This window comes from Polyodon spathula, chromosome 16 (genome assembly GCF_017654505.1).
Source record: "Polyodon spathula isolate WHYD16114869_AA chromosome 16, ASM1765450v1, whole genome shotgun sequence".
NCBI lineage: Eukaryota > Metazoa > Chordata > Actinopteri > Acipenseriformes > Polyodontidae > Polyodon > Polyodon spathula.
Window position 1 is genome coordinate 22,207,880 of NC_054549.1, and position 27,317 is coordinate 22,235,196.

General features: G+C 39.4%; 2 protein-coding genes across 3 annotated transcripts; one reads left to right on the forward strand and one right to left on the reverse strand.

Annotated features, from left to right (window-relative positions):
* The first annotated feature begins 1,664 nt into the window (after nt 1-1,664).
* On the forward strand, nt 1,665-5,370 carry LOC121329230 (histamine H1 receptor-like). The gene is made up of 2 exons (XM_041274708.1): nt 1,665-1,729; nt 2,796-5,370. Exon 2 carries the CDS (start codon nt 2,833-2,835, stop codon nt 4,360-4,362), a length of 1,530 nt encoding a protein of 509 aa, XP_041130642.1. The 5' UTR covers nt 1,665-1,729; nt 2,796-2,832; the 3' UTR covers nt 4,363-5,370.
* Nucleotides 5,371-22,203: 16,833 nt separating this feature from the next.
* On the reverse strand, nt 22,204-26,698 carry LOC121328306 (transcription cofactor vestigial-like protein 4). 2 transcript variants are annotated; one of them, XM_041272917.1, is made up of 5 exons: nt 26,406-26,698; nt 24,971-25,133; nt 24,590-24,872; nt 23,783-23,870; nt 22,204-23,261 (listed from the first exon to the last, which is right to left on the reverse strand). In XM_041272917.1, the coding sequence occupies exons 1-5, from the start codon at nt 26,470-26,472 to the stop codon at nt 22,990-22,992; spliced, it is 873 nt and encodes a 290-aa protein (XP_041128851.1). In that variant the 5' UTR covers nt 26,473-26,698; the 3' UTR covers nt 22,204-22,989. The 2 variants fall into 2 exon arrangements, with proteins under 2 accessions (XP_041128851.1, XP_041128850.1); XM_041272916.1 differs by having other exon boundaries at nt 22,204-23,264.
* Nucleotides 26,699-27,317: the final 619 nt, after the last annotated feature.

Here is a 27,317-nt window from a genome sequence, read left to right on the forward strand (position 1 = left end):
GTCATGCTGTTGATGCTGAATCACTGGGATCCTTTAAGACCCGACTTGACAATTTTTGTTTTGGCGATCAGTCAGCTACTAGGAACCTTACTTTATGCATTTTAATATACAGGGTGATTGATAGAGGATGCACTAACAAAGTTACAGAACACTGCCAAATGAAATGATATAATTAGGGAAGGATGTGCAATATGGATTCTTGGAAATCTTCTCCCTAATTGGAGTCAAAGAGTTGCCATGCGTCAGCAATGTTTATTTTTAGTTATTTTTTATCTGGTGCATTCCTTATGAAATCATCTTGTATATTTAAAACAGGAAAAATAATGCTATCACTTTTTTTTTTCTTCATAAGGCATTTTAATACGGAACACAGCTGTGGTCAAAAGGTTTGCATCCCCGCTATAGAATGAAGCTATTTTGCTTCATGAAGGAGGCTGTGTGGTCCAGTGGTTAAAGAAACAGGTTTGTAACCAGGAGGTTCAAATCCCAGCTCAGCCCCTGACTCGCTGTGTGTGACCCTGAGCGAGTCACTGAACCTCCTTGTGCTGCGTCTTTGGGGTGAGACGTTGTTGTGAGTGACTCTGCAGCTGATGCATAGTTCACACACCCTAGTCTCGTATCTTGTAAAGCGCTTTTTGATGGTGGTCCACTATGAAAGGCGCGGTATAAAAATAAAGATTATTATTATTATTATAAAGTTGAATGGAACATGCTGAATAATGTTACACTAACATACTGAAATTACACACCGTTTTGTAGTGTTGGATTTACTGAACGAAAAATGATATTAAAAGAAATTGACATTTGGAAATCTAACATGAAATATGGTACTGCAATTATGGCTTCTGACAGACACTTCTGATATTATTTTGTAGTATTTATTTATTTTTAATACATGATGTTAAATATCTAAAATTATGTTCATATAGTTTTTCCATTTTTTTTATGATGTCTCAATCCTACCATTCTAGGTTATGTTAAACTTTTGGCCAGTGCTGTAAATGTAAAATATTATTCTGGGCCCATATCTGAACACGATTGACGATCATTTACCTAATTAACTTTAGCAGTGCAGACTGGCTCAGTTGTAAAATTGGACCTAAGTTTTTGGGGGAAAACGACAGGACACAGGGACAGTCACGGGAAAGGAGGTCGGTCCTGATCTACAGTCTCGTCACAGTTTATTAAAAGGACTTGTTTGTAAAAAATACATAAGAAGATTAATCCATTAAGTACCAGATAAATTTATTAAAAAAAAAAAAAAAAAAAATCAGAACACAAGGGGTATTTATGTAATTTGATACATTCCAGATCCATATTTGTTCACACTTTTTTTTTTTTTAAATCCTTTGGAGATCAAGTTGTCTGTTTTCAGAGCAGTGGAATTTCACGCCGGCTATGAAGCTCAACACAGAGAAAATGGAGCCACTTTATCGTCACTGTGGGGAGGAAAAAATTTATCCTGCAGCCCAAAATGTGCTCAATAATGGACTAATGTAAGAAAAGTAATAGGGCAGTCAGAGAGTCCTGTCTGAAGCTGAGTTACTCATATTCATAACTCGTTTAGCAAGCACAGCATCACTGGTGACGGCATTGGCTGAGGGGCATGACTTTAGATTTCATCTCTGTTTTGGAAAAACAAAAACAAAAAACCTATTGCAGAACTTCAGAACTGTGCTTTTGGGGGGGAATACAGGACCAGTTCAGCAAGTGTTGCTTTAATAAAAAGGTAAGCAATTTCACACAGATTTGTACTCTTTTTAAAAAGTGACGTTTGGTTGTCAGTCAGTTTTATTGTGCCGAGATCATTTTTTTTTTTCTTTTTAAAAAGATTATTTCAATATTCTGTCATTTTGAATTAGCTGGCAAACAGAACTATAATGTCGCATTACAGTAATATAAATGTGTCCAATTACCTGTTAAAGGAAGGAGAGTAAAATGCACATATTTATTTGAGACTTGGTTTTCTCTGCATTGTATGTTTTTGATACAGTGGTGTATAAACAATTTTACTGTATAGGGATGAATACATACAGTCATTTTTGCCAGGAAAATTTAAGAAACTTTTTTTTTATTTTTCATCTAGTGCATTCCTTATGAAATCGCCTTTTTAAAACAGGAAAAACTGCTGTTTCTTTTTTTCTTCATAAGGCATTTTAATATGGTATACAGCTGTGGCCAAAAGGTTGCATCCCCCCTTACAGAATGAACTCATTTATCTTCATAAAGCCAAACGAAACCCGCTGAATAATGTTACGTTAACATACTAAATTACTACAGGAAATTTAAGAAACTTTTCTTTGTAAAAAAGAAAATATTAAGCCAAATGAATTTATGTAATCTGATACTTTCTAAAATCAATATGCTGTCACTCTAAAAGTTTTTAGAAGTGTAAAATGACAGGCGTACTTACAACATATGTGCCCAGCGTCCTATTTTGAGGACAGTCAAGTTGTCTGTAATCAGAGCAGTGAAATTTCACTCTGGCTATGAAGCTCAACACCTAGAAAACTGAGCCACTTTATCGTCAACTGTGGGGAGGAAAACACCAAGAAATGTATCATTTTTAGATTTATTTTATACTGAGGCATCATAAAAGCATCTGAAGGGCTGTATTTTCAGAATTAACAGTTACTTTAGGGCTTTTGTAGTTAACAAAATATGTTATCATAGCAATACCGTTAAAGAGAACATTAAAATCACAGAAAACACAAAAAATTTACGAAGCAGCCTGTGTTCAAATGAGGACAATGGCAGGTGATGATTAAGAGTCATTGTTTCTGCTTCCCCCCCAGACAGGTTAAACCCAATATCCAAGGTCAAACCAAGGTCATGGATCCTGGGCTAACCACGCCCCACTCCTTGCTAGGGGCCGATAACCACAGCAGCAACCAATCGAACGAGATGTGTACGCACGGAGGAGTGGGCGACCGTGAAAGGAACCAGTTGCTCGTGGGGTTGCTGCTGGGCTGGCTGTGCGTCGTCACAGTGCTGATGAACACCCTGGTGCTGTACGCTGTCAAAAGCGAGCGAGCCTTACACACAGTGGCCAACATGTACATCACAAGCCTGGCTTCGGCAGATTTCCTGATAGGGAGCATCGTGATGCCTCTGAGCCTCGCCTACCTCCTGGATCAGGAGTGGAAAATGGGCCAAGCCGCCTGCAAATTCTGGCTGTCCATCGACTATGTAGCCGGCACTGCCTCCATTTTCAGCCTGTTCGTTCTTTGCCTGGATCGCCACAGGTCCGTATGCCGGCCCTTGGCTTACATCCGGCTCAGGACCAAAGCCAGGGCTGGCTGGCTCATTGCTTTGGCCTGGCTGCTGTCCGCAAGTTGGCTGGTCCCCATACTGGGTTGGCCACAGTCTGCCGTCGCCATGGAAACAAATACTGGAGTAACCCAGCAGCAGTGTGACACTGAATTCAGACACTCCAGTTGGTTCAAGCTGCTAGCAGCCTTCCTGAATTTCTACCTGCCTTCCGCATTCATGCTTTGGTATTACTCTCGCATATACAAAGCTGCTCAGAAGCACTGCAGGCAAAGATCCGGATCGTTTGGTGGCAGCAGTTGGATCTTATCTGAAAGTAACGGTCTTCTGCTTCCGGGAGAATGGGAAAGCAGAAAGGGGGCCTTCGAACTGGGGAAAGATCTGATGTGTGCGAAGGTGTGCAGGGAAACAAGATCAAATTCGAGGAGTTTTAAATACAATTCTGGGTATCCAATTTCAGAGCAGAATATGGAAGTGCCCTCTGATACTTCTGAAAACGGTCACCTCTGCCCAGTTTCTTTCTCTGGTGTAAGGTTCTCATCTGGATATACCCACTTGGTGGGCATGGAGCCCAAACCTGACAAGAGTGGTCATTCCCAAGCTCCAGAAACACACGGCGACCAAGACAGTGGACAAACATCTAGGCAGGAAGGTTTACCGAACCAGATTAATGCTCAAATGCCCAAAAGGAAGTGCGTGGGAAAAGGAACTGGCATTCCAGAGTGGAACGACATTTTGAAAATCCCAAAAATGTTCCCCGAGAAAGGGGAAGGGAGAAACCCCGGGAATGGGAAGTCTGTCTGGTGGGAGCCTTGGATGCGAAGAAGCTTTCCCAGACGCCACTCTCTGATGAATAAGGACTGGAAAGCTGCGAGGCAGCTGGGTGTGATCGTGGCTGTGTTCTTGGTTTGCTGGACCCCATACTTTGTCTCCTTCACCATCACGGCTCTGTGCAACTCTTGCATCAGCGATCACGCCCACATGGTCACAATCTGGCTGGGGTACCTGAACTCCACCCTCAATCCATTCATCTACCCCCTCAGTAACACCACCTTCAGAAAGACGTTCAGACACATCTTCAGACAGCAGTGACAGCTGGCTTGACTGCACTGTTGTTAAAAGGCGACTTGGCACAGCTATCTTAGTTAATATATTCTTGGTCTTGTTTCCTTTCCCGCATCAGTGTGTCATCACTTAAAGTCAAGGTGACTTTCTAAAGCTTAAAGCAGAGCTATGGAACCTTTTTGGTTAGAAGAGTCATACCGACAACCAGGGAGTTTTTAAAAAGCCATGCAAAATATATATTACTAAGCTTAGCGGTGTGCTGATCCTCTTGTGATTGCCTGTAAGTAGTATTTATCAGCAGGTATTAAATAAATTCATTCATTAATGTGTTGATTTCAAAACAAGAAAAGCTGTCCTTCCCACACCTTTACAATGGAGTATATGATTTATGAATCATTTTTAACCTATTCGATTTCGCATCAACTATTCAACAGATCGGGTCCAGTACAGTAGTCTCTGTCTATAGAAACACCTAAGAGAACTCTCTTGTGGTGAAATTTCTCCCATTGTAAATGCTTTGCCTAATGGCACAGGAACTTAAATGAACACCTTTTCGGCACCTCTACGATTCGTTCACAACTGATACAGTACTGTTTTGTAACCCGATAGCTCATCTTCAAGCTTAAAACTCCTATGGTTTAATCAATCTTTTCAAAACGTGGCTTGTCATCGCGAGAGTGTCTTGAAGCACATCGGTTGGTTTGTTCAATCTTTCCAGATGCACCATCATTAAATATTGCCTCGTTCTGTATTCGGACTCCCAGTGACTGCACCTCATCTCTTGCTACAAAAAGTTGGAAATTGTTCGAGCTCTTGAAAAAAAACCTGAAATCAGACACAAGTCGGCGAGCAAGTTGATTTCCGTTCTGGTGAAAACTTCACCATTCTGTTAAATCATTTTGTCTGGAATGTTGCTCCTGTGCATGTGTTCATAATTAATCTAGAGCTGCTGCTGCTGCTGCAATTAACATGAGTAAGGGTATGTGCTAATTTAATTTGGTTTGTCTGTTTTACTGTATTATTATAGTTTATTAACACTGGTCTATTGCTTTTTTTTTTTTTTTTTTTTACTTATTTTGTTAATTTCATATGCTGATGCACGTGCGCTGCGACATGTAATAAATATTTATTGATTTATTGATTCATATTGTGTCTGGTGCCTAACTCCGTCTTTGAGAACACTTCACTACGAGAACACTTCACTTGCTTCCCGAGGGGTATTCTCTTAGCGGGAGACTACTGTAGTTTTATTAATTTGTCTTTGCTGTGGCACCAACTCAATTCATACCAGTTTAAGTGGACCAAAGGTGGTGCTTCAACCCTGTCTGAAAATTCTGGGATTGTTGGGGTGGCAGGGGGGGGAGCATGAGTACTTACCCCATACAGAGACTAAAAGCACTGTCTGTTTAACCCTTATTGGTTTCTGCTATAGCAACTTAAAAAACTGGTGCAGCAGTCAATGTTCTATGCAACTTTCTGTTTTATGGCTTGCCTGTGAGCTGAGAAGGAGGTTGCTGACATCTAAAGCAATTCTATTTGAAAGCATGTGGGATTTAACTATGGCTGTTTCAATCATCTAGCGCTATTACTGTATAGCAGAACTGAGTAGGGGGTCCCAACTATGCGGGCTTGAGGTCAATTCTTGTTTTTTCAATTTCCAATTCATTTTTTTTAAATCAATTTCTAATCCAAAGTCTGGTCGGTGCCTGCAAGCTTCCCAGAGCTGCGTTATCCTCCAATGAGCCTGCAGCGTGCTTCAGAGGACAGCGTGTGCATCACAGCTCCCGAGTCAGCGCGGGGGGGGGGGGGTTGTAGCGGTGAGCTGAGCCTAAAAATAATTGGACATTCAAGATTAATAGAAAATAATAAAATAATTGGTGACTACTAAATTTAAATATATTTTATATATATATATATCACCTGACATGTCTTCCCAGCTCTTCTGCAGCAATTCCCAGAGATGTAGGGCACTTGTGGGTAGCTTTGCTTTGACTCTTCTGTCCAGTTCGTCCCGTGGGATTGAGGTCTGGAGACTGGGCAGGCCAGGTCATTAGATTGAGTTGTCCTTCACTTTCCTTCTTCGCCAGATAGTTCTTGCACAACTTTGAGGTGTGTTTCGGGTCATTATCTTGCTGAAGAATGAAGGACTGCCCAACTAGCCGTAATCCTGATGGAATGGCATGCCTCTGAAGTATGCTATGATAGCCATGCTGGTTGAGCTTGCCATGGACTTGGTAAAGATCACCAGCTCTGTCACCAGCAAAGCAATCCCAGACCATGTCACTGCCTCCTCCATGCTTGACAGTGGGAACCACACATGCACTCACCCTCTCTGTGTCTTACAAATACTTGGCGGTTGGTCCCAAATATTTAAAATTTTGACTCATCGGTCCATAAGACCGACTTCCATTCCTCAAACGTCCAGTTTCTGTGTTTTTTGGCCCAGGCAAGTCTCTTCCTCTTACTCTGCACTCTTAACAACGGTTTCTTTGCAGCAATTCTTCCAGTTAGGCCAGCTTCACGCAATCTCCTCTGAACAGTTGATGTTGAAAAATCTGTACTTCTAGTAGCATTTAGATGAGCTTGTATTTCAGGGGCGGTTTCGCAGATATGTGACTCGAATGAACTTGTTCTCCGATTCTGAGGTCGCCCTTGGCCTGCCTGACCTTGTTCGGTCCTCATGAGTGCCAGTTTCTTCAAATCGTTTGATGGTCTTGGCCACAGCAGTTACAGGCACTTGGAAAGTTCTTGCGATTTGTCTTAAAGATTGAGCTTCATTTCTTAAAGTAATTACTCTTTGCTTAACTGAGCATATTTTGTCATTTTCTGCTCCCTTACATTCAGGAATGACAAACTTGTGCCTATGCTACCTATATTTATAGTAATCATGGACCCTCACCTGTTAACAATAATTGGTGACAAAAGGTTAATTAGGTAACATGCTAGTTAACTCTGAGAACATCTAACAAAGACACTTTTATACTTAGGCCAGTGTTCTAACACCGTGTTATACACATTTCAGACTTTTAACTGACTTGGGCTTCAGACTGAAGTCCCCTTGCTCTGGGTGACCATTTCATTGAAATTGACAAGATTTACATTTTCATTTAAAAATTACATTATGATTATCAGCTTATATAAGTACATGTATCATATAATGAAATATTAAGTGTTTATAGACAAGTTTATACAGTTAAAAGCATAGATAATCATGAAAAAACTTGGTTTCAAGCAGGTGTACTCAAACTTTTGACTGATACTGTGCGCACATATATATATATATAATATATATCTATATATATATATAATATATATTCTCAACAACTTACAATGTGTAAATGTTCATATCCAGTTTCATGACAATTGAGTGTTGTGTTTAATGTAAATAAAGAAATAAAAAAAAAACATACATATAACTGCTTCCTCCCTTGCAACCTTTAAACTCAGCAGCTGCAAAAGACTTACTGAATCCCACTGTTTATTCAAGCCACTGTGCAACTTCCCCTAAAAATCAGTGCTCAGAACAATAGGAGATCTTTAGTTCATCCCACCCATTGTGTTCCCTGTCAAACCTGATCCACGGCTTCCCGACAGTAAACACCCCGTTGACGTTACAGTTGATCTTGGAGGATTTCTTTTTTTTTCACAAGGTACTTAAGGTAATGAAAGTACAGTAGTCTCCCAACACGAGCTTCTTAAACAGAAATCCCAGGTGTCTGTTTACTACAGAGTTGAGTTTTCTGCACACTTTTTATCAGGAAGTGGATTTACTTGATCAGTTTGACACCTGTTCACACTCCCCATTGTTTGAGGGAGTTTCTAAATGATTGTATGAATGGCTGTATCAAAAAATGCAAAGGAAACTGATGCAGAAATTATGTTTGAAATAAATAGGTGCAATTACTTTAAGATGGTGTAGTGTTGCTACGTTTCCTTCCTTTTCTGTGTACTTCTCTCATACTTCCTACCACTTTCTTTCTTTCTTTCTTTCTCTTGTGCTTGACACATCATGCATATCCATTTAACAGAAGAAAATGGGTACACTATTGCTGATAATAATAATAATAATAATAATAATAATAATAATAATAATAATAATAATAATAATAATAATAATACTTCATTAAGAGGAGCTCTGAACCCCAAGACAGGATACAGCAGCAGCAGGGCTAGTGTGAGTTTCTAACCCTGCTCAAACTCCTGGTTCCTGATCATTTCAATAATAATAATAATAATAATAATAATGTTTGAGCAAATTTAAGGCAGTTGTTTTGGCTTTTAAACTATAAAAAGCTACAGGCAGGAATACAGTATTATATTTTAACTAATCAGTGTTTATGTTAGGGATGGTTTTAGTTTAAACCGAGGTACCAGATTACCTGGACTGTGACCCAGGACCCTTACCACGGCCACATCACAACAGTCGGAGTGTGTGATAACGCCAACAAAATAATTCCAGTACATCTTATCTGATGTGTATCGCTTTGACATGAAAAACGCGCACATTATGGTCAAAGGCGAATGTGACTTACTGAAATTGTAATTTATTTGAAGCTGCAAGTGAAATGACGCACGACAACATCGCTCCGTGATGAAATGAAGTCAGCATTGCAAACGCCGTGCTTGCTATTCAAGTGCGAGCCAGTGTGTCAGACTTGTGATAAAGCGAGTTATTTTTAAAAGAAAATAAACAGGGTCACTGTCTAAATCAAGCTGTGGGTCCGGAAATGTGCCCCAGATATGGAAGCCCATTTCCCTCACAAAAGGAAAAAAACACACACACAAAATAAATAAATAAATAAATAATGAAAGACATTTTAGAATTTCCATTAAGGTTCATACTATCTCATTTTTTTGACTTAGTATCTCGTTAATTCGACCATACAACCAACATTTATAATCATATAACAGACGTACCCCCTCAACTCAACACGACCAGACCTTTGTGACAGTAAAGAGACACAATGAAGCGTTTTTCCCTTTGTATAAAAGATGTGTCAGCCTCATGAAGAACAAAGTGTGGTTTTCACTAACACTACTGTGCAGAATAAATGATTTAATTTTCTATGGGTAAATATATATATATATATATATATATATATATATATATATATATATATATATATATATATATATATATATATATTTATATATTTTTTTTTTAATATGTCTTTTTCCAGATTTAGTTTAAATCTTGTATTTTTGAGCTCCGCCTGTTATGTGCTTTCACACGATTTGATTGGCTCTTGTAATGCTGAAATGTCCATATTCCCCGATTAGCATTACAAGTGACAACCAAATCGTGGAAAGCACAAAGCAGGGCGGAGTTCATTTGCATACAAACTCCAGATTTAGCTGGCCAGTTAAATATTTAGCTACATTTTAAATATTGTAACTAGATTTATAAATTATATCTGAATGTACACTGAAAATATTTATTTTCACAAGATTTATAAATCTGGGGGAAAAAATACAAGATTTAAACTAAATCTGGAAAAAGACATATTCAAATATTAATGTTTTTTTTTTTTTTTTTTTTTAACACATGGCACCCAATAAACATCAGGACGCGGGACATTTATCAGGACTGTCCCGACCATATAGGGATTGTTGGCGTGTATGCTTAATGAAATAACGAGATACCAAGTCAAAATAGTGAAATATTAAGTTGAAGTAACGAGATACTAAGTCAAAATAACGAGATAGTATGTCAGTTTTATAATGAAAATTTAAAATGTATTTTTTTTTTTGTTTTTTTTTGTTTTTTTTGTTTTTGGTTCACCTCTTCCGGTTACTGTGTCACAAAACGCTCCCAACTTCAATCGTTTTAATTTATTGGTATTAAGCGTATAAATGGATACAATTATTACGGTTGACTATTTTTCCCCAGCATGGGCAGTGTTACCTCCGAAGATCATTTAACTTCAATGAAAATATCTAATTTATCACCATCTTTTTTTCACTGCATAAACAAGGGTAGCAGTTTCTGACGCCACAACACGACCTGTCAGAATTTACTACCACTATTTTCACCAAATAGTAAAAAACAAACAAACCCCAAAGGTAGCAATTTCTGATTTGGGATACAAATTTGTGGCCTCTATAGCCGTCAGATTTTGCTACCGGTAGCAAATTCTGACGGGGAGGCATATTGTGACGATGCGACGGCTTGCTTTTAAATTACACCAACGAAGACATCACATTATATACAGAGGGCAGCATATTGTTTTGTTATTTTCCAGGATGCTTTGAAACTGGAATTTTTAAAAACAGTCTTTAAAATAAAAAAAAAAAAAAAAAAAACATTTTGAAAACCATGCAAGTCACTACTGAAGTCTACGAAATCATTAACTTAAACAGTTTGTCATACAACAGGAGCTAAGGTAAACAACAGCATTCCAACTGCAGTGTTGCTCATAACTGCGCAAAGTGTGAAGTACATCAGTCCACCAGCAGATGGCGCCCTGTGACTGATTGCTTTGTAAGACAATGATGTCCTCTTAAATCAGGTTACTTGAATAGTTGAAACCTCTCTTTGCAAACTCAACGACCACACAGGCCCTAACAGCACTGACAGCTTTTTGTAAAAGTCTCCACACTGTTTTGTTACAGTGTTAATACTTTGCATTTATCGTAGTTTGTTTGCTTTTTAAAAAAAAAATATTCTTTATCATGCCGCCCTTGGTTTTACAAAGTTTATTTATACCTTCACTATGGTGTACTAAACGAAATAGAATATAATAGCCAAATTACCTTAAATTTTAAAAAGGAATCAATAAAAAAAAACCTCATTGGAGTAAATGTAACAACAACTAAGATTGCCAACATCATAAAGAAAGGGAAGGAGAGATTTGAAAAAAAGAGATTTTTTTCCAGTCGTGAATTTTTTTTTTGTCAAGCTGAAGAATAAACGTTATTTACTCTACAGCGCTGGCCAGAAGTTTTGCATTACCCTATAGAAGGAACTAATTTTTGCTTCATGAAGTCGAATGAAACTTGCTGAATAATGTTACGTTAACGTACACACCGCTTTGTAGTTGTTTTCCACATCTACTTAACGCAAAACAAACCCCGTACAAATTGAAAAATGTGTCATTTCGAAATCTAACATGAAATGTACTATTATGGCTGCTGGCAGACTTTTCGCGATATCATCTTGTTATTTAGTTGATTGCATGATGTTAAATAAAATATCTAAATTATGTTTATAGGCTTTTTTTTAAAACTAGGTCTCAATTCTAAATTCAAGATGATTCAAAACTTTTGGCGACAGCTGTAAACGAGAACAGGACAACGTTTTTTATTATTATTATTATTATTATTATTATTATTATTATTATTATTATTATTATTATACACTAGACCGTGAGGTTCCAACGTGACTTCAGACTGCATATATGTTAACATACAGCGCTAAAATAAAGACTGAAAAGGATTAATAATATTCTATATGCTTCTTACAACAACAGCACCCACACACGCAGCTGTATTCTATACCTTGCCGACCTCGTTAATTACTTCCTAAGATCCGAGTGAGAACAAAAGCTGGATATGGACTGGAAAGGAGAAGAAAAAAAGCGTTCTTTGTACAGAATAGGGGCGCTGGACTAACACTGTATAGGGTTTCTTCCAGGGAGTACAGATTGGTGTAACGTTTCGATGGGATACAATAGCGGCACAGCGTTTCTGTGTAGCCGCGGGGCACTGAATTCCTCTGCGGCAGTCACCACTCTCCGGTTACCTCCGTGCTTCAACACAAGTCTTAACCCCGAGGACGTGCATTTTCTCCCAAACCTGGTTGGCCCGGTTTTTCCACAGCCCTTCCCCTTTTCCATCTCCCCTTCTTTGTCTTCTTGATCAAGACGGAGCTTGTCGCTGAGTTATGGTATGCTTTCCTGTCTTTACCCACCCAGTTATTAAACAACTTCAAGGTGCAAGAGATAAAAGAGACCGCGTTGCACACACAAACCTGAAGCGAACCATTTTTTTTTTTTTTTGGTGTTTGTTCTCTGGTTTTGTTTAGTGGGTTACAAGGATCTTTCGAGCTGTTCTGCCTTGAGCCAAAACACTTAAAAGCATTGCTAAGCAAGGTTTGCCGTTTTGATTTGCGACATTAACACCAGGACTGTAGCAGTTCACTGTATTGATGAACTCTGATACTTTCTTTATGTGCTGTATCACACCATTAACAGAGATATGTATCTATAGCGATACACAATCGATAGCACATCACAGCTCATCGTAGTTCACCAAATGGTTCTGGAATGAAGAACAAGTGTGTTTTATACCTGGCATGAATCCATACTCTCCGGAGCTTGTTTTGTTGTCTTTTAATAAAGCAGTCTGTCATTAAATGATCATCTTATTAATCATACAAGTAGCCAATCACATGTAAGCGTGATATATTCCATATAGTGACATGCATATTGCAATGCGTTATAACGTATAATGTGACATTAGTGTAATGTCGCACGCCTAATTAGCACCGTCTCTCCCTCGTATTAAAGAGATTTCAAATGGTCAGTAATCGGGCATCCCTTATAAAAGTTTCCCACAGTAAAGGCACAGCAAAGTGTAATAAAACAGTGAATGGTAAAGCATGGGCAAATCAACAGTGCAAAGGTCACTCTTGAAATCAGGACTTAAAGGATGTGTTGCAGTAAGAATACCTCTGTGAAGAAAGGGGAACAAAACTAAAAAGCTAAAATATGCACAGAAATTGGACTATGGAATAATGGTCAAAGATGCTTTGGACTTGATGGATGGACAGTGACACCTGTGCCTTCTGCCAGTTCTGTTGTCAATTCAACGCTTGTCTTCTTTCTGTTCCTCAAGGATATTATCTTCAAGTATTGCTCATCCTTGTTAGACAGCTTTTTGGGTCTTCCAGTCCTGGGTTTGTCAATTACAGATGATGCTTCTCTGTACTTGTTGATTCTGCTTCGGATACCACACCTTGAAAATCGAGGGATGCAAGTGTTTTTCTTTCTTTATGCAAGTCAAGGTTGTTATAACAGTAGAAAACGCTAGTGGAGGCTTTGAGTAAATTGTTGATGCTCATAATGCATCAGAGTAGAACAATGCAACATGTCTAAGACTTTTGCATAGCAGTGTATACATAGATAGTATCTCCATTTGTCTATACACAATGACTCATTACAACTGACACTCTCTGTTATGGGATAGGAGCATTGGATCATTTTGCATGTCACACCATCAGAGATACAGTCACCTGGGCACATTGACTTACACAAGAAAAAATGGTCAGCATTGCCTTGGCAAGCCCAGTACATCACAGACACAGAGAGCTTTCTCAGCAGCACAGCCAGTCCCAGCCAGGGGGAGTCACATTCTCCTGGCTTCCCGGCAGCTGATCAAAGCCGAGATGAAGGTCGCAGGTGCAGTGGGGAACAGGAGGCAGTAACTCGACCCAACGATCAAACACAGTCCCCCGAGGGTTTCGGCAAACTCAAACACACACCTGCCAGACTCTGATCTCACCCAGACCAGACACTCCTAACCCGTCTGATGCTTCGGTAAATGGAACACCATCCATTCTGTTTATTTGGTTTTGTGCCCCACATGGGTAGCTTCAGCTCGAGTGGACAAACAGGTGGTTACTTTACCCCATGGGTCAATCACTTTCGTTTTTCCATTGTATTGGGGTGGAAAAGCTCCTGAAAAACTTTGAAGATGACTCAGGATGTCTGGGTCACCTCACACATGGGTCGTTACTAAATTTTCATTGCATTAGTTAATAATAAAAAAAAATGACAAATGTCTTTTGCACTCTTTTTAATATACATCCCACAAACAGGAGTAGTTACTTATATATTTCAGGGCTTCTGATAGTGTTGTACCCTAACTTTTCTACTCTCCTTCAAGAATTGATCCATTCGTGTATCTCAATCACAACTGTGAAATGTGTTAATAGTAACATTGAATTAAATCGATGTTTTCTGTGACACAAATAAATGGGCTTTTTTAAATCAGCCAAGCCTTAATTTTTCATTTACAAGCAGAATGTACAAACAAGATCGCAACATGTGAATAAATGACTTCTCTTTTATTAAAGCAATAAGGAAAAATTGTGAATATTTCATGCTGGACAAACCCTGTTACAATCGCTATGCATAACTGCACATTAATAAAAGGTGACTCATACTGAGACACAGACAGGCTACTGCAAAGGTAAATGACAGTCTAGTAAACACTACCAGGAGTTCAATGCAGTCCCTTTGTTCTCCTCGTGGTATGTCGCGATATTGCTTGGTGTCCGGCAGTGGTTAGGGTCTCCTGGAGGTTATAAGGCTCTTTGTTTGATAGGTCTTAAAATGTGAGAGTCTGAACATCTGCTGGACAGAGCAACCCGCAGAAAACTACTGCCCACAGGGTAAGAAAAGATGACCAACACTGAACAATACCCCCCTGTCATTCATCCCTGGGCTTCGGGGCAGTAGTTTGTATGAGAGCCATCAATTACTAGTCTTTATTTCACTTAAGCATACTTGATTGACAGCTAAAGATGCAGTTACTGCATGTTTAAAACCCTTTGTCTGTTTCTTAATTAGCTCTGGTGTGGTTTTCACACGCAGCCTTTTCAATGTGTAGTTCAACTGTTTAGCTCAGTGCATGGGAATTTCATACATTACAAAATGACAACACTGTTTGGCACAATATACTTTGGCTTCTCCGCATGAGAAAGGAGGCATGGGGTGTTCAGGGGACTCCTGGAACCCAATCAACCCAATCTGGGGGGCTGAATATCAGTGGTACCTTCGCTCGAAGAATCCAGCCAAACTTCTATATACCACAGGAACTCAGCATGCTGTACCACTGAACTTCACATTGCAAAATCGTAGCAAAGTATAATAAAGCACAGTGAAAGCATGGGAGAATGGGGAAGCACAGAGAGGTATGGTAATGCATAGGGAAGCATTGTAAAGCACAGAGAGGTATGGTAATGCATAGGGAAGCATTGTAAAGCACAGAGAGGTATGGGAAAGCATAGGGAAGCATTAACAAGCACAGAGAGGTATGATAAAGCATAGGGAAGCATTGTAAAGCACAGAGAGGTATGGTAAAGCTTAGGGAAGCATTGTAAAGCACAGAGAGGTATGGTAAAGCACAGGCAAGCACTGTAAACCACAGAGGGGGGGTGGTAAAGCATATTCAAACCATGGTAAACTTTTATAATTAGTTAAGGTATTTGTTTTGCCAAATGGAGGTTCGTCACTGAAACGTCACTCTGTTGTTTCTGCAAACGGGCGCTAATCTCAAGTCAAAATTTACAGCACACTGTAGACAGAGCACTTCTCGGATTGGTCAACAATGACAACATGACTTCCAGGAATCAACGCCTCATTCCCGCTGCTAGTGTGTTGGTTCCCAGCATTTGGGAGCATGCCTTCTGTACCTGAAGGGGTTTCGAAGCAGGTCCGGGCAGATCCCAGGTATTCAACTCAGCTGGCTTTGTGCAGAAATGTGAGCAACGGGTACTGGAATTTACTAGACAAGTCCGGACACATGCAAACACATCATGAGCCACTCAATGCAATGGTTCTCATAGCTTCAGCACTTCCTGTTTAGGCTTTCCAATTCGGGAAACCATTTTTCAAATGTTATCAATGTTATCTGTCAAGGTCACACCCCCCCAACCCAAAGTTTGAGAAAGTTCAATTGCATTGTCAGTTTGCCCATGCTTTTCCCATGGTTGTACTGTGCACAGTTTTCATATGCTTTACCATACCTCTCTGCTTTACAATGCTTCCCTATGCTTTAACAGACCTCTCTGTGCTTTACAATGCTTCCCTATGCTTTAACAGACCTCTCTGTGCTTTACAATGCTTCCCTATGCTTTACCAGACCTCTCTGTGCTTTACAATGCTTCCCTATGCTTTACCATACCTCTCTGTGCTTTACAATGCTTCCCTATGCTTTACCATACCTCTCTGTGCTTTACAATGCTTCCCTATGCTTTACCAGACCTCTCTGTGCTTTACAATGCTTCCCTATGCTTTACCAGACCTCTCTGTGCTTTACAATGCTTCCCTATGCTTTACCAGACCTCTCTGTGCTTTACAATGCTTCCCTATGCTTTACCATACCTCTCTGCTTTACAATGCTTCCCTATGCTTTACCAGACCTATCTGTGCTTTACAATGCTTCCCTATGCTTTACCAGACCTCTCTGTGCTTTACAATGCTTCCCTATGCTTTACCAGACCTCTCTGTGCTTTACAATGCTTCCCTATGCTTTACCAGACCTCTCTGTGCTTTACAATGCTTCCCTATGCTTTACCAGACCTCTCTGTGCTTTACAATGCTTCCCTATGCTTTACCATACCTCTCTGCTTTACAATGCTTCCCTATGCTTTACCAGACCTCTCTGTGCTTTACAATGCTTCCCTATGCTTTACCAGACCTCTCTACTTTACAATGCTTCCCTATGCTTTACCAGACCTCTCTATGCTTTACAATGCTTCCCTATGCTTTACCAGACCTCTCTGTGCTTTACAACACTTCCCTATGCTTTACCATACTTTATTATACTTTGCTGTGCTTTTACGATTGTAAACTTTATTAAAGTGAAAGGACATCTAAACGAGCACAGTGTGGGGCTGTAGAAGATACACAGCTCTCTTTTTTTGCATGCACACTAATCAAGTCCAAAGCTGTACAGTGTCTGTGAGGTGCAACAGAATTTTGCAATAAAACGAGAGTGGGGCCACCATTCAAAAACTGTTACCTAGGCATACTGTGGCTGACCAAGCTGGTAGTAAAACCTGGAATTGGTGAAACTGCTATGCAGTAGGAGTCTTATTTTTGCTAGCAATTTGCCCATAGAGGAAAACAAAGCCCTTTTGTTTTCTTGTTTACTCATTGAAAAAATGCACTGGGAGAAACCGTCTGTGTTGAAGCGAAAACTATTTTTTTTCAATGCCCTCAGAGATACTGTTAATTAGGCATAAATGCCACGAACAGTCCTGCCAAACTCTTTTATATCGAGTTTAAAAACTCACGCAGGGCAATGCAAAACAACGCCACATAACCTTTCTACAGACTACAGACAAAACAGTGATGGAAAACTCTTAGCTTTAATCACAAAAGGTGTAGCGAGACATTGATCTCACGATGCGAGACACAGGTCATGAAACAACGTTCAGCACGATACATGCGATTGTCCAGATCGGACACTTGCATGATGCACAACAAGATAAAAGGATCATTAAAAAAACACTATAAAACACATGTGTTCTTGTTAAATCCATGTCCTATTGTAAGTGACTCTGCATATAATGCACAGTTCACAGCCTGCCTCTGTAGAGTGCTACGTCTTTACCAGCTTAATCAATCACAGTTCCATGCTGTGGTTCACACTGAGCGATCGTTCTTGATGTAGTTTCAACCACTTTTAGATTACCTTAATTGTTTGAAGAAAAATAATGTAATTGCATATATAACTAACTGTAATTTCAGCCAACAATTCTGCTGTGATTATAACTGAGTCCTTGTCTAGTCTAGTCTCGCAATACTTATTAAATTCATGCAGCCAACTGAAATTCATTTTTTTCTTTCCTCCTATTTCCTTTATTAATACTAACAATGTTTAGCTTCTTTTTTTTTAAGATGATTCATGATATGCAAATATTTCAAACTGATAGATACAGGGCTGCTTCCTGGCTGTTTGGTAATTCACCAAACTGAACTATAACATATAAGCTAACAACCAAAAGATCTTCAACAGAACCCAAAATAAGACTCCTATTGCATAGCAGTTTCACCCTTTCGAGGTTTTAATATGAGCTTGATTTGCCACAGCGTGTAGAGGTAACAAACTCAGGATTGGATCAAACCGCTATGCAATGTGAGCCTTGTTCCATCCCTGAAATAAGAGGGGTAGTGACATGACATTACAAGTGCTAATAACATGGTAAGAACATAGATTTTACAAACTTGAGCTGGCTCTCCTTTACCAACACACTGCAACTGAAAATTTTAAACATTCAATCCTGAAATGAGTTATAGTAAAACTAATTTCATTGGAAGTGCTGATCAAGACAATAAACTTCATGGTGGTACAGCGGTTAGGGAACAGGGCTTGTTAACATGAGGTTTCCAGTTCATTCCCAGCCACTGACTCACTGCGTGTGCCCCTGAGCAAGTCACTTCACCGCCTTGCGATCTGGATGAGACATAAAACAAACAAGGTCATATTGTAAGTGAATCTGCAGCAGCTGTTGATTCACAGTTCACCCCCTAGACTCTGTAAGTTGCTTTGGATAAAAACATCTGCTAAATCAGCAATCATTTGCTTAATTAGACCTTTTCAGCTCTTAAAAAGTTGCAGAGTTTAAAGTTACTTTATAAAATGTTATAGTTAACTTGAAATCTGCAAGTGTTTAGGAAAAAACAATTTAAAAAGTCTAATTAAGCAAATGATCAGTTCAATTTGTGGTCTAGGGACTGGGGGCTGAAAATCATGGTGCTAAATGACTAATTAACAATAACTCCCCTAACTGAATTATTTTTAAAACTTGCTAAATGGCCCAGTATATTGGCATAGTCCTACGTTTAGTTCAGCAGAGTTGTCTTATTAAAATTCAACTTTAATCTCTTGTCTATGCAAGAAAATGCAGGCTGGAATGTGCATGCAAACAAAGAACCCTTCCCAAACCACATAGATTAAGGACGGTATGCAACCAGTTAAGAATTTTGCATTAACTTCTACCACATCATTTTGCAACTACTCCTGCCTGTTCTTGTTAATATCAGAATTTGCCAGTACCAACCAATAGCGCATAATCTACACAGACTCTCCAAAATGCACATCTGAATAAACATTGAAGGTCTATATTTACAACCCATTTTACCTTCCTCCAAAAAACGCTTGCTAAATTGAACACCATGACACTAAAGATAAGGAGGAATGGAGCAACTCAAAATTTCATCCAGCGATTTTAATAAATTCAGCTGCAACAAGGCTACAGAGCAGGGAGCAGGGCTTCCCAGCCTGGGTCCTGGGGACCCCTGTGTCTTCTGGGTTTCATTTCAGTTCACAATAATAATACCTTCATTTTACATAGCGGGCCACCATCAGAAAGTGCTTTACAGAGATAGGCTGTGAACTGTACATTATATGCAGTCACTTACAATAGGACATTGATTTAACATCTCATCTGCAGGACGGAGCAAAAGGAGGTGGTAACTTGCTCAGGGTCACACAGAGCAAGTCAGTCAGTGGCAGAGGTGGGATTTAAAACGGGGACCTGCTGTTTACTAGTCCTGGACTTTAAGTACTGGACCTCCTCTATAAAGTCTTCACTTGATTTCAGCTCTTAAACAGTTGCAGACTTCAAGTTAGCTGTAGCTTTTAAGATGGAATTTGAACTATGCAACTTTTTAGGAGGTGAAAATAAAGAATTTCTAATTAAGCAAATTATCAGTTCAATTAAGGGTCTAGTTAAGTAACTGAGAGATCAATTGTAATTGAAAACCAGAAGACACATTCACTCTTAAAAACCACAGGGTATTGCAAAGACAATGAGGAATAAACAGGACCTCCCAGCCCTGGGAAAGAATGCACTCGCGAGTCAGGTTCAATGCGATGTTGGGTTCCGGAAGATGGTCCCTGCATCAACATGTCGAATGAATACCTGCCCCCATTGCTCACATTTCTGCTCAGCCGGTTAGCTCGGAAAATATTCGACGCACATACCTTGCTCGGACTTGCATAGTCAATTAATTTGGCAAAAACAACATCTAAAATGACAGTGAATCCCAAAAATGGTCTCAGAACCTTGCAGGGTAACTAGCTGTGAACCGGTAAAACTACAAAGCTTGCAGGATGTTCACTACACACAGTTACTAACTGAATCCAGACAATACAGTCACCGGTGTGTCATTATTACTGTTAATCTTTGAGTCTGAAAATATTGCCAGTGGCTGGTGCACAGTGGCTTCAAGTTTTACAGTGTTAACGATAAAGGCATTGCCTTAACGTTGCTGTGTGTTATCCTTAGCGATATAACTTATTTTATTTGCTCATCAGGAGTCATAAATCAACCTGGGGATGCATGCCTCAAATTTAGTTTCATGCAACCTGGGGATGCATGCCTCAAAATTGCATTCAGATTATGTTCCCTCCTGCAACAATTCTGGCGAGTGAAATTAATACTGTAGGAACAGAAAACCAGCATTGTTGCAGGGGGAGCGTGTTCTGGGTACACTGCGATGTCTCTCAATCAATCTTTATTTTATACAGCGCCTTTCATAGTGGAACACCATCACAGAGCACTTTACAAGATGCAGTAAATACAAGAAAATCCATAATACTTCAAATAGAGAAATTCATAATGCATGATATACAGAGGAAAGTGCATAATACATGATAGTAGCATAATGCATGAAATAGTACATTAAATATAGTGGAAAGTGCAGAATACATGATAGAAGCATAATAGGTGAAACAGTAGCAGCAGCTAATAACAGATATCAGGCTTAAGGAGCATGATATCTCCCTGTCTTTGGTCTTTCAAATATGGTTCCTGGAACTTGGTCTAAAGAATCACAGAATACCTGGTTCTGTACCAAGCACGAAGCCAATGTGTACAGAGTAGATCTGGCAAAGTAGTCTAAGGTTAGTTTTATTTTACTTCGTCTAAACGTGCACCCGTTCACTAAACGTTTAAACTAACCTCAGATGCATCATCCCCAAACTTTATTCACTTTTAATTGTGAGGCCGCAAAGTGATTTTTCATTTAATCGAAAAATGTACGATTCGTGCAGTCTTCCAATCAAACTTGTGCACTCTGCTTAATCGAAGAGCTCAAATGTAAACAATCGGATATATAGGTTATATACAAATGGCAGAGTGCCTGTAACAACGTCTTAAATACGTAAACAAATACATTTTGTAAAAACCTTTGTTAACAGAATGTACGATGTACAATTTAAAAAAAAACTCTCTCTCTCTCTCTCTCTCTCTCTCTCTCTCCATTCACACACACACACACACACACACACACACACACACACACACACACACACACACACACACACACACACACACACACACACACACACACTCACACACACACACACACACACACACACACACACACACACACACACACACACACACACACACACACACACACACACTACACCGCGTCCAACAGCGCGTTTCACAAAACGCCGTTCCGGTACGGTGCAAAAGGTTTAAAAAAGTTGGTTGTTTTCGGGTCGCAACGCCGTAGTGACAGCAGGAAGCGCACTAGCAATTTACAACTAATTAAATAAATGACTAAATTAAAGTATTTCACGTTGTTTTCTTAATTCACGGAATTAACAGATACAATAAGAAGTACTTACTTTATTTAAATTGGCTAAATTCTCCCCTGGTGTGCCGCGCAACGGCCTGAAACCTAGTCTCCAAGTTCCAAGCCGCAAAGTGGCTTCCTGATCCCCCAGTTTAAGTATATATTAATAAATTCAGTATACAATTCGTGCCCCCATTTGTTAAAGCCATATTGAAACAATAGGCTGATCTCAAAATACTCTACCAGGTTGTAGTCTCTCTTGAAAATCAAATGTTGGTTCAAAATCCACTGAATACTCAGCCATACTCAAAATACTACTTGAAAGAATGTAGCTTTCTGTGCTGTTAATCAGAGATAGATGTAGACTGAGCTTACACATCAGTTTACTCAGAGAGTATCTTTGTGTGCAAACCACCCATAATCTTAATATTGATTGTATCCCATAATGGTTAACCACACCGAAGCTGTTTAAAGATAATGCTCCCATTTCAAATAGGTGATGTGTGCAGAAAACATTTTTAAAAAGGAGCAACGACCATAAAAGGCATAATTATAAAATATTTATTAAAAAACGTAATTTCCATTTTACCAACATAGTTCAACAAGTAAGACATTCAGTAGGCAGAATACCACATAATAAATAATATAAAAACATAAAAAAGACCACATATACATTTGAGTTCATAAAACTATACAAAATAAAAACACACAAAACTGCTTCTAGAACTTGCTAGAAGGACGCCCGTTTAGAAAAAACAAACAAACTTGAAAGTAAAAGTTCTAGAAAATGCATTCTGGAATATGTTGTAGCCTGTAGGATTTCAGAAGGAAATGGAAAAAGAACCCCCAAAAAAATTAACAGCTCTAGAATGTTCTAGGAGTGTTCTAGAAAAAAGAAAAAAAAACAGACCGATGTTAACCAAGCAGTAAAGATTCAAGAAATATTTCATGATTAACAACGTTTTTTTTTTTTGGTTTGTTTGTTTTTTTTATACTTAACATCTTTGATCTGGTATGTTCTAGAATGCAATAATTTTTCCCACTTTTCTAGAATTCTTTACACCATTGGGCAGTAAACACATGAAGATTCTCTTCTGATATAAGCTGGCTGTGCTCCTTTAGCTCAGTGTTAGGCAAAGTTCTACTCTTTGGTGGATTTTAAGATACAGTAATGAAGGATACCCCATCATAAAACACCTTTATTAGCGCTATCACTTGGACTTTCAGTGCTGTAAGTCTTTTCTTTTGACCCTCGAAGACCATCAATGTCAGCGTCATTAGTCTGTGCATCTCCGTTCAACTTGTGAAGACCACCAAGAGTCTCTAGTCCTGCTTAGGGGGAGAGTGCAGACTGCTGCTTGCCCCGGGAAGCTCCGACTGGGCTGTGGGGGCTGTTTGCCCTGGCTGGGGAGGAAGCACTGCTAGGGCTGTCTGGAGGGGAGGTAGCCTTGATCTGCAGCCACTTCTCCCCCAGCGCCTTCGCGAAATGGTCGTCCACCGAAGTGTTAATAGAAGCCAAGCTGGAGCTGGCCTCACTGTACTTTTTTCCCAAGCTTCTTCTGAAATGCTCCTCCACCACTGGGTCGCAGGTAGGGGGCGCTGCAACTGCTTGAGAGAGAGAGTGGAAAAATTTAGCAAGGTCCAACTTTTATTGAATAATACAGTAGGATTCACACCTTGGGTCTGATTTGGTTCTAAAAGTATCCATCTGGTTGCTTTTATTAAACTTAAAATGTAATATTCTGTTTTGTTTTTATGTATGTGCACATTTTTTTTTAAAAAATTCTGGAGTTTAATTAAAAATGTCTAGAATGTTCCTAGCTGTTCTAGAAAAAAAAAAAAAAACTAGACCAAGTAACTGCAAGTGAAAGAAATGTTTTAGACATGACCCTTTCCGAATATTTTATTTGTTACCGTGCTTTATTATATTTTGATGTGCTTTTACGATGGGGAACTTGTATAAGGGTTAATTTACCATAGTTTGTTTTTGAAATCTGCTTTACCAGACCTCTCTGTGCTTTACAATGATTTCACTGTGCTTCATTACACTATGGGACACTTTTATAAAGGGTGTCAAGCTTTCTATTTGATCCAATGCATTAAAAGGTATGAGTTAATAAACTTACCAGAAGAACAACAGCTTGAGGGCAGGTCAGGTGATTTACTGCTGGACCGCTGAGCCGAAGAGACACAGGTGATCACAGAAGGGCGCATCTATGGGAAGAGAGGAGAGTGATGGTTGGGGGACAGCATGGAACGTCTTGCCTGCTTTCAACAGTTGTTGACTCCCAGCTCCATGGCTACCTGAGGCGTGTTTCATCATAGCTATTCGCTAACCTGTTTCCACTTGTCTGGAGATCTCGCCCATAATAAAACAAAATTCTCCTTTCAAGACCGATGTTGTTGTCAGACAGCGGCAACCTAATGGGGCTTGCAATGGTAGCACTTGGGCAACTGCAATGGGGTGAGACTGCTGTTGGGAGAATGGGATCACAGCATGCCAACTATACCCTTCCTAAATCATCTTCAGTGTCAATGAAGAGACAGGTAGTGGCACAACATTGGCAATGGTGCCGTCCTAGCATATGGTAATATAAGGGCAGCTGCAATGATATGAGGCTGCCATTGGTAGAATGGGACCACAGCATGCCAACTATACCCTTCCCAAATGATCTTCAATGGCAACCTGAGATAAGACAGTGTTCAAGATTTGTGCCATCGCTGGTAATGCAACGGTATTTCTGCTGTAATGGCATTCCAATTTGGAATAGAATGTGTTTCTGTTCAGGCTTGTCGTAATGAGATTCCAGCCCCCATCCCTCAGATTTGGGCTCACAAACTGGCTGGACTGATTATTTGAGACCTGCTGGGACTTGTAGAAAAGATGCCTTAGTGTGGCTTCCTCTAAGTGTTCATTCTTTAGTGGTCTTTACCTGCTGTGCTCTGGCACTGGGACTCCTTGTCCCAGGGCTTGCCAGTGTCCCAGTAGCTGTAGTGCCTTCACTGGGAGAGCAATAGCCAGGCTTTTTGATCAGCGCTAGGGGCTCGTCCATTGGTGGGCTGGCATAGGTGGGGCTTGGCAGCTGGTGAACGGGAATGGTCCTTCTCATCGACGCGGTGATGCCCGCTGGTGGTGGGGCCTGACGCTCTGGGGGGCTGCGGCTGGACTCCCTCTGGAAGCTGCGAGTGGCATCGCCGAAAAGGGCCCTCTCTCTTCTGGAAGAAGGAATAGCAAGGTTAGAAAAGAGGTCCTATGTTATAGGCTTTGTGTAACTACGCAGTTACAATTCAAGGACTGAGAGATTCAAACTTACGTTATCAGCGCCATAGGTGATCGCTTCACTTTCACCGGCTTCTCTTCCACAGATTGGCTGCGGTCCGGGCTGTACTTGCGTTTGATTGGGTAGACGGGTGGATGTCCTGTCCTGTGATTGGACAGTTGCCTGTACCTGTCTTCAGCTCTCAAGCTAGGTTGTCCTATGGGTAAAAATATATATGCAGGTTAGGCTGAGCAAGACAATGTCTAGTAAAATCGACACCTTTTGTAATGAATATAAATCAAAATGGGTTTACTGCTCCTAAAACAAAAATTAAAAATTGTTTCCCCATTTAAAATGTTTTTTTTACAAAGATTATTGTAAAGCAATAATAATAATAATAATAATAATAATAATAATAATAATAATAATAATAATACAAGTTTGAAAACTTTTCTTTAGAAGGTAAAACAAAGAAAAAAAAGTCCTCAGCTACAGGCATTGACTTAATAGTCAGTTTTATACTTCTATCCATAAAATGTGACTTTATTTTAAAATATAAAATCGATCATTAGTGTGAAGACACTCCAACACCTGAGCTGAGTTTTTTCATAAAGTAAAAAAAAGAAAAGAAAAAAAAAATCAACCCATTTTAAATACTGAACAAAACCAGTAACTATTGCTTTGTTGGCTTTTAAGCTGAAGTAACCTGATCCTCTGATCTCCTGCAGCCTTCTGCGTTTGCAATACTAAGTAACGACATTCCGAAGTGGAATTACTGGAATTCTGAGAATTCCCACTAATGGTATTGTTGCTCCTACAAGACGGAACTCGACGGTCCCTCAGCCTTGAGGCTTGATTATTCACATCCGGAGAGCGCAGCTCGCTGTGACTGAGGTCAGAGAGTGGAGGTGGGAGCTGAGCTCACTTTACATAGCCTGAAGTTAGAGGACCTGAGATGTTTATCCGAACTGAGGTAAAACACGGTCAATCAGGGACAACTGAATGGCCAAGGAAAAGCCTGCTATAACCTGATTAAATATATTCTCTATATACAATAAGCGCATAATTACACAAAGCATTTCTCTTTGATACACTTTATCACTGTTGCAGTTATAAACACTGCACATAGATATAAAAGGTTAAAAAAAACACCTTCAAAGGGGAGGATCTTTCTGCACACATATTTCATTTACACATATATGATACAGGGATGGAAATAAGACTCCCATTACATAGTGGTTTGATCCATTCCTGGTTTTACTAGAAGTTTAATAAGACACGTCTGAGTCTGTTACCTCTACACACTGTGGCTGATGAAGCTTGTAGTAAAACCTGGAATGGGTGAAAGTGCTCTGCAATAGGAGTCTTCCACCCTGTGAATATTATACTACATGCAGGATGTTTGGTTCTTACAATCAGAATCAATGCGATTCAAAATCAAGACTGCTTACATTGCAGAATTCATTTAAAAAAAGTAACATGCTCTTACCTTCCAAGATATAAACTTTGAATCCGCTGTTCATTCGGGTAATGTAGTGGAAGTTGGCTACAGCCATGTTCAGATCTGAATATATATACTTTTTAAACTTTTTAAAAACTCTTTAAATATCCTGAGTGGAGGTGGAGTTAAAATATATATATATATATATATATATATATATATATATATATATATATATGATATCTGTGAAAATTCAGCCCTGGTAAATTCGTGACAGCTATTGAACACAAAAAGCAACACAAAATAATTTCAGGTTGAATTTTTCTCTCTCTCTCTCTCTCTCTCTCTCTCTCTCTCTCTCTCTCTCTCTCTCTCCTCTCTCTGCAGATCCTACTTCTTCAATCTATCATTTCAGACTGTGGTTTGTTTTCTCCGGCACAGCGAATTATAAAGCCTGAGCTTGGCCGATTGGCGCTCCCTGCGGCCAATGGGAGCAGGCCCCGCCTCTCTTTGTTCTTTGTGTTTTGCTTTGGTATAAGCGAATCTGCCAATAAAGCATATGGAGGATAGGCAGCCATTATCCTGCCCTGATAATGCTGCTAACTCTAGCCCCAAGCAAAACACACACACACATATATATATATATATATATATATATATATATATATATATATATATATATATATATATATATATATATCATACACCCCTGTAGCACAGAAGAAAACAGTATAACTATGTATCTGTTAAAACCTAAGGTTTTAATAAGGTATCACAAGATATAGTATTTTTCCCCCTATAGAAACCTATGGTGCAATATGTGTTTTGCATTAAAAATGCTGAATAATGCAATAATGTTAGCTTATTGATCCCAGAATCTCATCAAGCAGCTTCTTAAAGGATCCCAGGGTGTCAGCTTCAACAACGTAACAATGACCTTGATTAAAAGTCACCTTCAGA

Coding starts and splice junctions, on each gene's coding strand:
- LOC121329230 (XM_041274708.1), top strand. CDS start 2,833: ATGGATCCTGGGCTAACCACGCCCCACTCCTTGCTAGGGGCCGATAAC.
- LOC121328306 (XM_041272916.1), bottom strand. CDS start 26,472: ATGGCTGTAGCCAACTTCCACTACATTACCCGAATGAACAGCGGATTC. Junction 25,134..26,405: donor CAAAGTTTATATCTTGGAAG/GTAAGAGCATGT, acceptor TTTTACCCATAG/GACAACCTAGCTTGAGAGCT. Junction 23,265..23,782: donor CTCAAGCTGTTGTTCTTCTG/GTAAGTTTATTA, acceptor CTCTCTCTCAAG/CAGTTGCAGCGCCCCCTACC.